At 47.2% G+C, this 15,529-nt stretch overlaps 2 protein-coding genes across 3 annotated transcripts in view; one reads left to right on the top strand and one right to left on the bottom strand.

The window, feature by feature from the left end:
• SYS1 (SYS1 golgi trafficking protein) overlaps positions 1–15,529 on the top strand; it is a 42,482-nt gene that overhangs the window by 2,835 nt on the left and 24,118 nt on the right. The window contains exon 4 of one of the 2 annotated variants that reach the window (XM_041732904.1): positions 866–2,095. The exons of the other annotated variant lie outside the window; for it this stretch is intronic. Within the exon in view, the coding sequence (XP_041588838.1) occupies positions 866–1,106 (241 nt within the window). The 3' untranslated portion in view covers positions 1,107–2,095. Of the gene's footprint in view, positions 1–865; positions 2,096–15,529 lie in introns of those variants that run through there. 2 annotated transcript variants of the gene reach the window in all.
• Positions 8,775–11,488, bottom strand: TP53TG5 (TP53 target 5). The gene is made up of 4 exons (XM_041732902.1): positions 11,441–11,488; positions 11,107–11,181; positions 10,810–10,940; positions 8,775–9,357 (listed from the first exon to the last, which is right to left on the bottom strand). Exons 1-4 carry the CDS (start codon positions 11,486–11,488, stop codon positions 8,859–8,861), a joined length of 753 nt encoding a protein of 250 aa, XP_041588836.1. The 3' UTR covers positions 8,775–8,858.

Raw genomic sequence — 15,529 nt, 5'->3', positions numbered from 1 at the left:
TTGGTCCTTGTGCCATTGGCCAAATTAAGTCCCTTCTCTCTAGGCTTTGGGCTTCTTGTTGGTACACCTGAAGGGTTTGACTGGATAAAATTTAACGCCACTCATGACCATTGCCTGCCCCTTGAGAGGTAGTTTAGCATAGTGACTATGATCTCAGGCTCTAGATGGTTGACTCACTTGGCTTTGAATCTCAGCTTTCCCACTAGTCTAGTGACTTTGAACAAGTTTCCTCATCAGTAAAATGAGGCGAATAATATTACCTATCTCATAGTTGTAAGGATTAAATCAATTCATTCATGGGAACTACTTAGACCAACACCTTGCACATTATTGTTCTCGACCTTACACTGGAGATTGAAAGTGGGTGGGCTGACCTGACCTGAATTTGTCTCCTAGATATGTTCTGTTTGACATCCCACAAGTGGTGTTTGAAATTAAACATTTTTCCACTTAGTTGAAAGGATATTTTCTATTAAAAAAAAAATCCAGATTTCTGGCTTCTCTTGAAAACTGGGAAGATCAATTGATTCCAGACCAACCTTCCAGCATGTGGATTTGCCCAGCTGCAAATAGCCTGTTGTCCTCACTTTCGATGGCCCATGTATGCTTCAGGGTCCCTAGGATTCCCCTGAGCGATGGTCACCATTTCTCATCAAGCTTATAGTTTTGTTTTTCTTCCACCCAACCTGATTCCCTCCCAGCATTACCTGCCAGCTTTCTTTAGGCATCTAATAATGTAACTCTTGCTTCACACTTCTCTTGCTTGCTTCTGATCACTATGCTGTTATCCTAATTGTCTCTACTCCCCAAATGATCCAAGGCCAGGACAACCCAGTGACAACTCACTGCTGTCCTCTCCCCACAGTGCCCTGGGCTTGCTGTACTTCATCCGGCGAGGGAAGCAGTGTCTGGATTTCACTGTCACTGTCCATTTCTTTCACCTCCTGGGCTGCTGGTTCTACAGCTCCCGTTTCCCCTCGGCGCTGACCTGGTGGCTGGTTCAAGCCGTGTGCATTGCACTCATGGCTGTCATCGGGGAGTACCTGTGCATGCGGACGGAGCTCAAGGAGATCCCCCTCAACTCAGCCCCTAAATCCAATGTCTAGAATCGGGTCCTTTGGACACCCGGCTGGGCACTTGGCCCCACACCCCCAACACCTTGGGCTGCTCAGACCTTCCAGATGAGGTCCAGCCCAGGTCTGAGAGGAACCCTGGAAATGTGAAGTCTCTGTTGGTGTGAGAGAGATAGTGAGGCCCCGTCAAGAAGGCAGGTAGCAGTCAGGACCACAGCTTCAAGAATGGCCTCTGTCTGCTGAAGCCTTGCTATTTGGGAGGTCATCAAGGGGACCTCTTTCAGGGTAATAACAGAATTGGAACCATGTCATTCTTGAGCCACCACACCTGTCACCAGCCTGTTATTTTTAAAAAGAACCAAATCAAGGATATCTGATTGGAGCAAACCACTCTTCTAGTCATCTGTCTTAACCTTCCTGGGACAGCTGTTACCTTTGCCATGTTGCTGAACCACAGCTATTCTGTTTGGAGAAACACTCGGTTTCTGGATCCATAGCCACAGAAAGAGACAGAGGTGCAAAGTATTAGGCTGCTGTCAGGGAGAGGACGGCAGATGGAGGCATGAAGCACAAAGAAAATACACAACCTGTGTCCTGCTACACGCATGTGTGCGCACACCCATGAACCCATGACTAACTTTCTTCCAGTTCTACTGGGTCTACTGCTGCCAGCTTTCAACAGAGCAGGCCATAGGACCCAGAGAAGAATCCCAGCATTGCTTCTGGTCCACCCTTCATGATAGAGTCACTGCCTCTTCTCTGGGAATGACTAGGCACCCCAGCTCCCACCGGACCTCACTTCTGGCAATAGTTCCTTTTTCCTGCCTTCCTGGGAATTCTACACTGGGAAGGGTATGATGGGTGCCCAGAAACAGGAAGCCTAGCCTTCCAACTTGGGCTGCGCTGATAGTGCTGAGGGAGATAGGAATTTGCTGCTAAGATTTTTCTTTGGGGTGGCATGTCCTCTGTGGGGGGCTTGCAGCTGTCCCTCCTATGTACATAAATACAGTATTTTCCACGGTTCTGCGTGTGCTTACTTTGTACTGCCATGGTTGGGCCAGTGAGAGACCTGCACAGCCAGACAGGGAAGCTATACAGGATGATTAGGCCAACTTCCCCCCTTCCAGACCCCAGATTATTCGTCCATTTGGTTAAAATGCTAAGTGCAGGGAATTCCTGTGTCCTACCCTCTCCATCTACGCCCTCCTCTGCTCTGTCTTGGATGAAGTGCCATGACTGAGTTTTCTTTTTCTTGCCAGTGATTTATGAATGTGTCCAGTGGAATGCACTTGATCTAGACCCACTTCTAGAAACCATCCGTGTTCCTCTTTGGGTCCTCTGAGTCCAAGACCGTGGACAGCTTTCAGCTTACAGTGTTAGGGCTTCACAGATGAGTTTTGCTCTCTGCCCAGGAAGCCTGTCTAGCTTCCTGGCTCCCAGCCCTGCAGAGTAGGGAGAGGAGGCTGACAGGATGAAGGTTGGAGAGTGAACATGCTTGGGGGATGACAGGGAAGGTGCCAGGGTGAGGCACTTCAGTAACTCAGGGCCCTGGCCAAGCTGGAAGAAAGCAGCTTGTTAGTGGGACTTGGATCCTGGCTGCAGAGTCCAGGAGATAAGACAAACTGAGGTGACTTCCCCTAAGTTGGTGGATTTCCCCCAGACACCACAAACTATAAAGGCACGTGGCTAACTTGTTACTTGGGGAAGGGAACCAGAGCATATATCATGTGGCTGCTGTCTCCCGTGGTCAGCTATGGGCTGGTTGCTCCATCTGTGTTGGCCCACATCTCTGGGAGTTTCCATCAGAGACCTGTGCCTGTTCTGCATATCTTCTGTAATGACAAATCTTTGCCAGAAGTCAGGGGAGCCAATATTTTTTTCTCACAATAATCACAGTGACTGAGCTGGACGACAGTTGGGATTGAGAAATGTATGACTTTAATGAAATTGTTATGATTTCTGAAGTAACAATAAAAAGTGTCTAGAGACAAGTTCCAAAGAGAACTGGGCAGTGGCAGGGACATGTTTGTCATTTATTTTATTTTTTAATATATATAGTTTTTAAAGACAAATATTTTTTTTTTGGGGGGGGAGAGAATATGAATCCCAAGCAGACTTTGTGCTGAGTGTGGAGCCCAATGTGGGGGGGCTCAATCTCAACCCTGAGATCACAACCCTGAAACCAAGAGTCTGACTGACACCCAACCAGCTATGCCATCCAGGCGCCCCTGTTTATCATTTTAATAATAAATAGCTGTGCTTAATACATGTCCAGAAGTAGGCTAAGTGCTTTACCTGTTATTAATCTTCACAACAACCCTCAGAAATAGGAAATATCATGAGGATGATGAGGAAACTAAGACATTTGCCCAAGGTTATGTGTTAGGAACCAGCAGACCCAGGATTTGGGCTCTGGTTCTGACAATAAACTCATTTTGAAGACATTAATAGTTAAAGGATATGCATGTTCTTTAATTAGTTAAAACAATCTGTCACCTCTGCCTTCTATTGTTTTAAATACAAAGATGTGTAGTGCTTTGTAAACATGACAGCTTTCTAAGAATAACTGGTAGTATATTAAATATGGCCACAGATTCCCAAGTGAATGGATGAAAGGATAAGGGAAAGTTACCTCCACCCCGCCACTGAGTTGGTGTGTCTCTTGGCTTTCTAGGGAGTCTGAAGCCTGGACCTCCTTCCATCCCACCCCCCCCACCCTCAACTATCTCAACTTCTATAGGGAGAGAAGTGGAGACTACTGCATAGCTGGTGCTCTCAGAATAGTTTATGACCTGGAAGATGGGAAAAGAGAAAGAGATGTCTAGCTCAGTGGGTTCCCCTAACTGCCAGTTCTAGGTAGCCCTGTCCAGATCAGAGCCAAATAGGAGCCAGGATGGCAGCCAGCAGATGCCAGGGGGTGGGGTGGGAAGCTCCAGGCCCATGAATCATGAGGTGCACAGCTCAAACAGGCTCCCCTGGAAACAGTTTCTTAGGCTGCTCAGTGACTTCCCAGATCAGAGTAGCTTCCTCTGGCAGTCCCAGGGGGGGCAGTCAGTGCACAGACATGGATCTCTTCCCTATATCTGTAGCTCAAGGAGCACAGAGTTTCAGGGGCAGGTGAGTGTGGGCAGATTCAGGGCACAAGAGAGGCCCTCTATGGAAAGAGAAAGCCTTGCTTGAGGTTTTCTGTAGGAAAGTAGCAAGTGGTAGTGAAAATAGTGTTGAGATAGGGATGGGTACAGGTTGCTGAGAGTTTGGATCCCTATCTTGCCACTCCCTGGACAAGTCAGATTTGTAGGGGTCTGGGGCTCTGGGCAGCTCAGTTGATTAAGCATCTGACTGCATCTCAGCTCAGGTCTTTTTTTTTTTTTTTTTTTAAGATTTCATTTATTTATTTATTCATGAGAGAAGGAGAGGCAGAGACACAGGCAGAGGGAGAAGCAGTCTCCCTACAGGGAGCCTGATGCGGGACTCGATCCCAGGAGTCCAGGACCATGACCTGAGCCAAAGGCAGACTCTCAACCACTGAGCCACCCAGGTGCCCCTCAGCTCAGGTCTTTTTTTTTTTTTTTTTTATTGGAGTTCAATTTGCCAATATATAGCATAACACCCAGTGCTCATCCCATCAAGTGCCCCACTCAGTGCCCATCACCCAGTCACCCCCCACCCCTTGCCCTCCTCCCTTTCCACCACCCCTTGTTCGTTTCCCAGAGTTAGGAGTCTCTCATGTTCTGTCTCCCTCTCTGATACCTCCCACTCATTTTCTCTCCTTTCCCCTTTATTCCCTTTCACTATTTTTTATATTCCCCAAATGAGTGAGACCATATAATGTTTGTCCTTCTCTGATTGACTTATTTCACTCAGCATAATACCCTCCAGTTCCATCCACCTCGAAGCAAATGGTGGGTATTTGTCGTTTCTAATGGCTGAGTAATATTCCATTGTATACATAAACCACATCTTCTTTATCCATTCATCTTTTGATGGACACTGAGGCTCCTTCTGCAGTTTGGCTATTGTGGACATTACTGCTATAAACATTGGGGTGCAGGTGTCCCGGCGTGTCAGTGCATCTGTATCTTTGGGGTAAATCCCCAGCAGTGCAATTGCTGGGTGGTAGGGCAGATCTATTTTTAACTCTTTGAGGAACCTCCGCACAGTTTTCCAGAGTTCAGCTCAGGTCTTGATCTCAGGGTTATCAATTCAAGCCTTGTGTGGGCTCCATGCTGAGTGTGGAGCCTACTTTAAAAAAAAAAAGAAAAGTGGGTCCCAAGGCTATTTGACTTGAGAGAGCTACGGTGGAGTGCAGGGTCAAGTCCTGGGACCCCTTACTAGTGGTGAGGCCTTGGTGATCTGCCCTTGCCTTGGTTTCCTTGTTTGTAAGATGAGGATATAAGATAGCACTTTTCTGTGGTCTTGTGAGGATTCAACGAGGTATCTAGTGTAAAGCACTTATTAGCATGATGCCTGACCTATAGGAAGTGATCCAGAAATCTAAGCAGTTATAGTTACTGGGCCACTGCCCCATCTCTACTCCTTTTACAGAGGAGATCCTTTTCTTCCAAGCCTCAGTGTTTTCAACTGTTAGTTGGGGGACAGGCTTGCCCATGATTGGGGTACAACTACCAACTACTGCGCTCCTATGTACCATCCATTGCAGAGTGACTTGTGTCTCTTCTCAATCCTGTGAGATAGGCACCATTATTTTCTCACTTTGCAGACAGAGAAACTGAAGGAGTAAACACCTTTCCCTAACATCACACAGGTGATGAGAAGCTAGGCCTGTCTGCCTCAACAGCTTCATTCTCTGCACATTCCAATTATGTTTAGTGGTAGGTGATCCAGAGTTGGAGTGGGACAGTCTCTGGAACCCAGATGTCATAGCAAAAGGCTGTGAATGTGAACAGAAGATTGGCTCTTTAACAAGCAGCTAATTCCCTTAAAGGTGAGCAGTTAGGGCTTTATTGTGGCACAGGGCCAGGAAGGAGGCAGAAAAAAAGGATATTTGTTCAACACCCCACAAACTGGCTTCACCTGCATCAAGCCTGATTTTCTCCAGGCCCTGTGGAATGGATATTAGTATCCCAATTTTATAAACCGTTGAAATAGACTCAGAGAGGTCATGTGACTTCTTAAAAATCACTCTGCATCAAACACTTTAATTTTTGCCTGTTAACTGGTAGGGAGCTGTTTTCTGGAGTGGTCTCCTCTGATCCCTGAGATCTGTTGCCGCCTCCTGCCCAAAGCAGGATCTAACTGAGCCCAGAAGAGGTGCCTCAGATTGAAGTAGTCAAGCATAGGGAAGATGGTAATGGGAGGACTCCAGCTGTGGGATTGTGGAAGGCAGGTTGCCTGAGGCCCAAGTGCCAGCTCAAGTGGGGGTAAGGCTGGAAAGAGTGCAGTGCTGGGAGTCATTCACACTGAGGCCTGCACCCTTGCACCTCTGCACCCCGGTGGTGCCCTGGACAGGAAGGATCCCAGCCTTAGCACACAGGAACAGCCCATCCAACCGCTGTCCTTGGGCCCAACTCTGGCTCCTTTTGCAGCAAAGTGGAGCCAATCTTTCTCAGGCCCACACCTTTTGGGTTCTCACTTGGGACTCCTGGGCAGGCTCCCACGAAGGCTACTGCAGGGGGTCCGCAACATGGTAGGTTTTGGTTGAGAGCACGGCTGCCCTGATTACCTGCTGGTAGCACACGGGGACAGACATTCGTTTGGGAGGTTGATGGAATGGACAGTGCTGGGGGTGGGAGAGCCAGTGGGGTGATTTTCAAAGACTGATGGGATGGATGCTGTCCAGTAACGGAACCGAAATGGCGACTACCCAGGAGGTGGGCTGGAGTGCAAGCAAGCCAAGCGGGAAGGCAGCTTGGGGTGGAGGTTGCAGGGTGGAGGCGGCGCGGGAAGTGGCGCGATGGGCGCGGAGGAGGCGGGAGTGGGGAGCGCGGCACCCAGGCAGGCGTAGGCTCGCAGGGGCCGAGCGGGGCAGCCCCAGAGCAGCCCCTGTGCCGGCGGGCTCAGGCTGGCAGCGCCGCCCAGGGCTAACGCGGTGGGGTGCGTATTGTGGTCGCGCCGGCCGGCCAGGCGCAGTCTCAGAGCAGAGCGCCGGGATGGAGGAGCGTGCAGGCGGGCAGATTCGGAGGAACCCCTCCCGTCTTCCTCTCTCCCGCTCCAGGCATCTCCGCTGCCGCCTGGGTTCCTGCAGGAACTGCTCTGCGCCCCTTGATCACTGTGCGCTCTCTTGAGGGCGCCAATCCGGGCAACCTGCCTCGCAGGGGAAGAACCCCAGAAAGCCCGGGTTCCCTGGGTTTTCCTCTCCCCAACTGCATATTCAGGGCTGTGGCTCCTGCCGACAGAGGGCGACCCCGACTCGATGGGGTCAACGCGGCTTGCGTGTAGGGGGGCTGGGCTTGTGTCCCGCCAGAGCTGTCTAGCTGGAGTACTGGGGCCTGACCCAGGTGGAACACATTTTGAGGCCCAGCTGACACCCATTTGTTGACACCCGATGCTGCAATATCCAGGGTGCAATGCCCATGAATGGCAGGCTGGATGCTTCCTTGTGCCTTTTTCCTTTCTGCAGAAAATGGAATGGGGAGCAGCCAGCAGTTCTAGATGAGAGTCAGCCCCTGCCACTTCCTAGTCCCTTGAGCCTGGCCAAATCACCTTCTGTCTCAGAACCATGGCCTCTCATCCCCTTGTCTTGCAGGGCCATTTGAAGTACCTGGCACCCAGAAAGCATCTGACAACTGTCTCCCTTCCATGACTTCATAGAGTGCACTCTTCTGGAGGCCAGCTCACTCGAGTGGGGAGGGATGCAGTTTGCTGGTTTCTGTGTGCCAGGTTCTAGACAGACTTTAGGGGCCTGGGAATGGGGTAGAAGAAATCTAAAATCAGATGCATACTACTCTCCCCACCTGGGTGGAGGGGCTCTTTCCGCCAGCCCCAAACAGGCAGAACCAGCGGTAGTATTCTTCAATTCACTATGGAGATTTTATTTGTAGACTGGAGAATTTTTCCGCCCATCCCTCCCGCTCAGATGATGGCGCCATCTTCACCCTCACCTCACACTTCTGGCTCCCATCCCAGGTCACACCACCTGTGAGCAGAGACCTTGGTGTTAGGAGTGCAGATGGCCACCAGGGGGCTCTGCTGCCTGGGGAGAGGGACCAGGGTGCCCTGAAATCTAGCAGGTTGGGGTTTGGGGTTTTGTGTAGGGGAAGCCTCCCTTTCAGATGGACCCCCAAGACTTTTACCCCTTCCTCTCTTGGGACCTCAGCTCTCTCATGGAAGGCTGGAGTATTTTTGTCTTCTTTCTTTTTTTGCTAAGAAACTTTTTGTTCAGAGGAAATCTTCTTTGAAGCATGAATAAATGAAACAAATGGGGGCAGTGATTTGGTCTAAGAAGGGATGGGATATGGCAAAGCTCTACTTGACCACTCCCCCTTCCTCTAACATTTGGAAATCCCTCAAGTCCCTTACTCAGACTCCTGACTGAGATTCTGAGCCATAGCTGCTGTTGTGGCTCCTGAGGCCTCCAGGCAGTGAGATAGATGACCCACCTCCGAACGCCCACTTCCAGTGTCCCTCCCCAGAACCCCTCTTTGGATCTTGAGAGGCCCCAGCCTGGCCACCACCCTGTTGTGTGGCCTCCATCAATGGTTTCCCCCTCTCTAGGCATGAGGGAGGGGTCCCCCAGCACTGCAAGCTGGTTACAGTCCCACTCTGGGGCCCAGCTCCAGGCCTGGCTTGGGGCCTGTGTCTCACCCTGGCCTGGCAGTGGTGCTGTCACACTTTGTATGGATGGCACATGGGTAGCTCAAGTGATGCAGAGCAGAAGCGGGTACAGCAACGCTTGACCCAGCGCAGGGTGGATGATCTGCACATCACTCGAGGCCCTGGGAGGTGGATTCGTGTAGGCAACCCTTCAAACCAGATCCACTGGTCAGCTACAGTTTCCTGCTGTTTCTTGTCACCCATGGGAGTTCTGTGCTGGTAGGTCTTCAGGAAGATGATGCGGGGGTCCCTAGTAGATGATTGGCTCCCCTGGACTCTGGGGTAAGTGGTCAGGTCATGACCCTTCGATGTCCTTGGGAGCTCAGGCTCCATCTGTTCTTGGCTCTGGCGCACTGCTGCAGGTGACTGCTGCGCCTCATTCTTCTCCCATAGTCCCACCGTGGGCTCCCCTGTGGACTCTAACTTCTTGGATTCCAGTGTCTTCTTGGGGCACCCAGCCTCTTGGAGCTCTTCATTATCTTGTTCCACTCTATCACAGACATTGCTGCTCCTGGCAGGGGGAGGGAAGGCAATCAGTAAGACTAAAGGTCCTGGTCCTCCAGCCTCACCCCGAGACCATTGCTATGCAGCCAGGTCAGGCGAGAAAGCTGTGGAGAGGACCAGAAAAGAAACTTCGCAACCAGAGGCCTTGGGCCTGGAGGCAGAGGAGGTGATGAGGACCATTGAAGGGACAGGAGAGGTTGGGAACGTGAGAGGCAGTGACCAGGAGTTAGAACACCTAGGACTGTATGTGGACTGTATGTTGTCTTCACGGGCCGCTGGCCATGGTTCTGCCTCTCTGAATTTCAGAGAGGTGGAGTGAACTAGTCCAGTGTTTTCAAATTCTGCTCCAAGAAACCTTAAGTTTCTCAGGAGATATCTCAAATGCCTCTGCACCCAGGGGTGGGGCAGAGTGAGGGCAGGATACCTTTCTACCTAACAGCACAGCTGGGGCTTGATGACAGATACTTGAAGAGAGGTTCTGCTTCTTCAAACAGGTTGGAAAACTATGGGATGAGAGAGGCCTGACCCCTCCAGCCCAGTGCTTCCTGATTGCTGGCGTCTAGGAGGCCAGCTCCGAGAGGAGCTCTGATAGGAGGCATTAGGTGGAGGTATTTGGTGCTAGAAGAAGACCTGCCCCAAGAAGGTGTGTAATAGACTAAGTCCTCTGCACAGTGACAGCATTGTTCTAGCTGAATATGTGTGGAGTGGAGTGAGGACTGAGGCTCAACGTAATGCCAGTACCAATGCTAACTGCCACTGCTGAGTGAGTGTCCACTGTGCATTGGGCCTGGGACCCTCACACCAGCCCCACAAAGGAGGAGGCAGTGGTGGAATGGCTTGGCCACCACAGGCTTTCAAGACCAACAAATGGGGGTTCAAATTTGCTTGTGCCTCTTACCATCTGTGATTTGGGGCAAGAAATTTCACCTCTCAAAGCTTAGTTTCCTCAACTGTGAAACTGGGATAACTCTATCTAATAGGACTGCTGTGAAGAATTAACTCAATGGGAAATGTTTGTGAAGTATTTAGCAGATGCCTAATAAATGTCAACTTTCTTAATATTCTGACATGATTTATGAGGAAGCCAGGCCTTAGCTAGATGACTGGTGTGCAGGTGAATCTCTGAGTGGTATGGACTTGAGGGTGGGGAGGAGGAGGAGTGGTCCCTCTTGCTTGGGTAGTGCCCCAGTTGGTGGTTAGCCCCATAATTGGATGATTATGACACTAGCTAGGACCACAGCTCTGATATCACACAGGAATGGCTTCAAATCCTAGCTCTATCACTTACCAGTTTGAGTTATTGGGACAAGTCACTATCTTTTGAGCCTCGCTTCCCTATCCATAAAATAGGGCTAATAAATACCTTTATCATAGAACCTTTGTGAAAATTAGGTTTTCTAAATTTGTCAGCATACATAGTGCCCACTCCTAGTAAAGATAGCCAGGGGGCTGAGCTCACCCAGTGGAGATACCAAGGATCTGTGGAACTCTGAGCAGTGAATTCCAACACCTTCTGGCCAAGTTATGCAGTTCTTGGATCCGGGGGTTCGAGCTCTTGAGCAGCTTCAAGAGCGACAAGTTTTTTAATACCTGCCAGGATCAACAAACCAGGAAAACAGAAGCCTCAGCTTTCCTGGGGTAGCCTCCCACATCCCACCTAGACTTTGGCTCAGCTCAACTCAGGGCTGCACCTGGTGACCCCTTCTGGGTCACAACAAGCCTGGCACCCAGGAGGGACCAATATGAGGGATCTCACCATCTTAAGTCGGTGCCGCCCAATTACTTTGTTGACAGATTGCGGTATCTTGTCCTTTGGTTCTTCATCTTGTATCTGACAGACAGAGGGAGAGAGTATGCTAACATAGGAAAAATACCCCTGAATGCCTCCATTATGCTGCTCCATTTGGCTGAACATGGTTTGACTAACCTTTGACCAGGGGTTTTGTCATCTTGGTTTGGGGACAGAAATGGGAAGACCACTCTAATTCTCCTGACCTCCCTTCACCCTCACCTCTCCCTTTCCCCCAAGGCTAGATGGCCCCTGTTCTGGGTGTGGTTGGATCCCCTCTGTGTCCACTCCCAAGTCCAACCTTAGAAACCATTCTATTCTTGGGCCTCTTCTTTGCTGATGGAGTCATACTGGGGCTGTGAGACCTCAAAGACAAATGGAGCAACACTGGTACCAGGCACCACCTGCGCCCTGCCCCTCTCAGTTCGGCCAGCACTCAGGCTGGCCGTCAGCATGGCTCTGCTGGAGCTTCCTGGGAGGGGAGCTGTGACATCACTGAAATTTGTGACAGCAGCAGGGCTGGGTCACCACGGAGTATGTGTGTGGCAGGTGTGGAGGGTGAGGAGGAAACTCCCACCTGTGGAAAAACCTAGTAGGTGCCAGGCAGAGGCATATATTGTCAACATCTCCCTGTGAGGTAAGAGAATTATCTTCTCTTTTTATTTTTATTTTTATTTATTTATTTATTTTTTTAAAACGATTTATTTATTCATGAGAGACACTCAGAGAGAGAGGCAGAGACACAGGCAGAGGGAGAAGCAGGCTCCACACCGGGAGCCTGACGTGGGACTCGATCCCGGGACTCCAGGATCATGCCCTGAGCTGAAGGCAGATACTGAACTGCTGAGCCACCCAGGCGTCCCTATCTTCTCTTTTTAAATAAAGAAACCAGGGTTCAAAGAGGTTAAAGAATTTACTCAAGGCCACACAGTTGGATAATGGTGGAGCTGGAAATTGAAGGTCTGATAATCAACACATGAAACCAGGTGTTCCCAGCAATGCTCCTGTTTATTCATGTCGTATGTTGATGGTACACCTGCTACATTTGTTGTTCTAAGCACTGAAATAAAAGAAAATTCTTACCCTCAAGGAACATACATTCTAGTGGAGTTCAAAACAGTGTGTGTGCTTGTAAATGTTTAGCAATTGGCTCCCTGAAACAAAATATATTTGTGTGTGTGAATTTATTATAAATTTTACTGATAGAAATCTAAAATAATAAAATTCTCCAATACTCTTTATTGTAAATTCCAAACAGCCAGTTCATTCTTAAAATAGGCTTTTCTTGGATTTTGCCTGACTCATATGCATAACCAGCCTATGGTCACAATGGATGAACAAGTGTAGCTCCAACATAAATGTTGACATTTTCACTTACACTAAAGGGAAAGAAGAAAGCAAAAAAGTGAAAGAATAAAAATGTTGGAATTTCACTCATTCATCAGTGACATATTGATTTATCTGCTGTATTGGATCAGAGTTTTCAAATACAGGAAGTATATTTTCTCAAAAAAATTTTTTTTGTCTGTGTGTTGTCTACAATGTATAGACAGGACATATGTGTTTACATTTAATTGCATTATTAATATCTCCATTAGTTTCTCTTTTTAAAAGATTTTATTTATTCGAGAGAGAAAGCACAAGCAGGGGGAGAGGGAGAGGGAAAGGGAGAAGCAAAGGCAGACTCCCCTGCTGAGGAGGGATCTCGATGCAGGGCTTGATCCCAGGGCCCTGGGATCATGACCTGAGCTGAAAGCAGATGCTTAACCAACTGAGCCACTCAGATGCCCCTCTTCCATTAGTTTCTTAAGGCTGGACCAGTGGTTGGCAAATTTCTTGTGTAAAGGGCAAGATAGTAAATATGTCAGGTTTTGTAGGCCACAGCATTACAGCTGCTCAGCTGTGCTATGGTAGTGTGAAAGCAGCCACAGATATTATGCAAATTAGTAAGCATGGCTGTGTTGCAGTAAAACTTTATTTACAAAAATAGGCTGGATTTGGCCCATGATAAACCTCTGGTCTAGACAATCAACAAAATAATAAATCAAAACCTGATTTATAACAAGTACCTATGTCTTTGGGGTAACAACTCCTACCAAGGCTGATTTCAAGGTACCAGTGTGATGTCACTGAATGCAGAGTTGAATAGAAATGCACAGTAGCATACCATTATATATTTCTACAAATGTGAAGACTCTTGAGAGCATAGATAGTAGCAAAAGGTAGCAAACAATTGGAAGTGATGAGTTTGAACATTTTTCACCTTGTTTTTAATATCATTAATTTAATTAAGTTTGTATAATTTGATTTTTAATGATGACTATGCTTAATGACCAGTCAGCAGAGTTCGTAGAAGCATAATAGGCTTTTGCAAGCCCTTATGAGTCAGTTGCAGCCTATTATGCTTCTACAAACTCTGTTAAAAATAAAGGTGAAAAAGGGAGAAGGAGAGAGAATCTGAAGCAGACTCTGCACTGAGTGCAGAGACTGATGCAGGGCTTGATCTCTCAACTGCGAGATCATGACCTGAAACCAAGAGCTGAAACCAAGAGTCAGCGCTCAACTGTCTGAGCCACCCAGGCAACCCAGGTTGTGTTTTTTAAAAAGCCATTCTAGTAGGTATGTAGTGGTATCTCACAGTAGTGTTAATTGACATTTCCCTAATAACTAATAATATTGAGCATTTTTTCATGTGCTAATTTGCCATCTATTTATCTCCTCTGATGAAGTGTCTGTTCAGATATTTTGCCCATTTTTAAAAATTGGGTTGTTTTTGAGGGACCTGGGTCAGTTGAGCGTCTGACTCTAAATCTTAGCTGGGGTGTTGATCTTGGAATCATGAGTTTGAATCTCATTTTGGGCTCCACACTGGGTGTTGATCCTACTTAAATAATAAAAATCGGATTGTTTTTCATACTGTTAAGCTTGAGAGTTCTTTGTAAATTCTGGATCCCTTTGTCAGTCATATGGTTTACAAGTATTTTCTGCTAGTCTCTGGTTTATGTTTTCATTTTCTTACTGCCTTTTGAAGAGTAGATTCTTAATTTTGATGAAGTCCAATTTATGAGTTTTTAAAAATTGGATTATGCTTTTGGTGTCGTATCTAAGAAATATTTGTCTAGCCCCAAATCACCAAGGCTTACTCCTCAACATTTTACAGTTTCAGGTTTTTAAATTTAGGTCAATGACTCATTTTGCATTAATTTTTATATATAGTGTCAGGTATGGATCAGGATTTTTCTATATGCATATCCAGTTATTCCTACACAATTTTTTTTAAGATTTCATTTATTCATGAGAGACACACACAGAGAGAGAGGCAGAGACACAGGCAGAGGGAGAAGCAGACTCCCTGCAAGGGGCCTGATGTAGCACTCCATCCCAGATCCTGGCATCATGCCCTGAGCCGAAGGCAGATGCTCAACCGCTGAGCCATCCAGGTGTGCCCCTACACAGCATGACTCTTCTTTCCATTGAATTCCTTTGCACTTTTCTCAACAGTCAATTGACCATATAGGTATGGATTTATTTCTAGATTCTATTCTGTTTCTTTGATCTATATGGTCTGTCCTTTTGCCGGTACCATACTGTCTTGATTCCTTTTAGTAAGCTTTATAATATGTTTTGATTACTATAGCACTTTATAGTAACACTTAAAATTAGTGAGTTTTCCAATTTTCCTTTTTTTAAAGTTTAATCTCTATACCCAACCTGGGCCTCAAACTCATGACCCCGACTATAGCACTTTATAATAATACTTGAAATTAGTGAGTTTTCCAACTTTCTTGTTCTTTTTTTTTTTTTTTTTTTAAGTTTATTTATTTAGGTAATCTCTATGGGGCTCAGACTCATGACTCCAAGATCAAGAGTGGCATGCTCTTCAGACTGAGCCAGCCAGGCACTCCTTCTGTTTATTTCAAAAATTGTTTTGACTATCATCCTTCATTAGTCTTTCCTTGTGAATTTTAAAATCAGCTTGTTGATTTCTACACAAAATCCTACTAAAATTTTGACTCTGTCCCTTGGACTTTTTGTTCTGAGTTATTCTTTCTTTTTTGTGCACAGTTGCAGTTGTCATTTTCTTCACATGCTTCCTGCCAGTAAAATTTTGAGGTTCAAAGGCCTCTTTTAATTTTTCTCAAATATTTTTGTAAATTTTGAAATGGTTATAGATCATAGGGAGATGCAAAAGTAGTATAGTTTTCTCCAAGGGAGCACCTTACAATATGTACAACATGAAAACCAGGAAATTGATATTAGTACAATCTATAGACGAAATTCAGATTTTTAGCAGTTTTACATGCATTCATTTGTGTGTGTATATTCCATCACCACTAAAATCTCTCTTGTGCTATCTGCCCCTCTCCCCACAATCCCATCCCTAATCTTA

The sequence above is a fragment of the Vulpes lagopus genome, chromosome 18 (assembly GCF_018345385.1).
Source record: "Vulpes lagopus strain Blue_001 chromosome 18, ASM1834538v1, whole genome shotgun sequence".
Classification (NCBI taxonomy): domain Eukaryota; kingdom Metazoa; phylum Chordata; class Mammalia; order Carnivora; family Canidae; genus Vulpes; species Vulpes lagopus.
This window is presented reverse-complemented; position numbering and strand designations above follow the sequence as displayed.

Excerpts from the sequence above, each read along its gene's own strand:
- TP53TG5 (XM_041732902.1), bottom strand. The coding sequence starts at position 11,488 with ATGACTCCATCAGCAAAGAAGAGGCCCAAGAATAGAATGGTTTCTAAG. Across the intron at positions 11,182-11,440 it reads AGAATAGAATGGTTTCTAAG|ATACAAGATGAAGAACCAAA; the intron begins GTTGGACTTGGG and ends TCTGTCTGTCAG. Across the intron at positions 10,941-11,106 it reads GGCGGCACCGACTTAAGATG|GTATTAAAAAACTTGTCGCT; the intron begins GTGAGATCCCTC and ends TGATCCTGGCAG.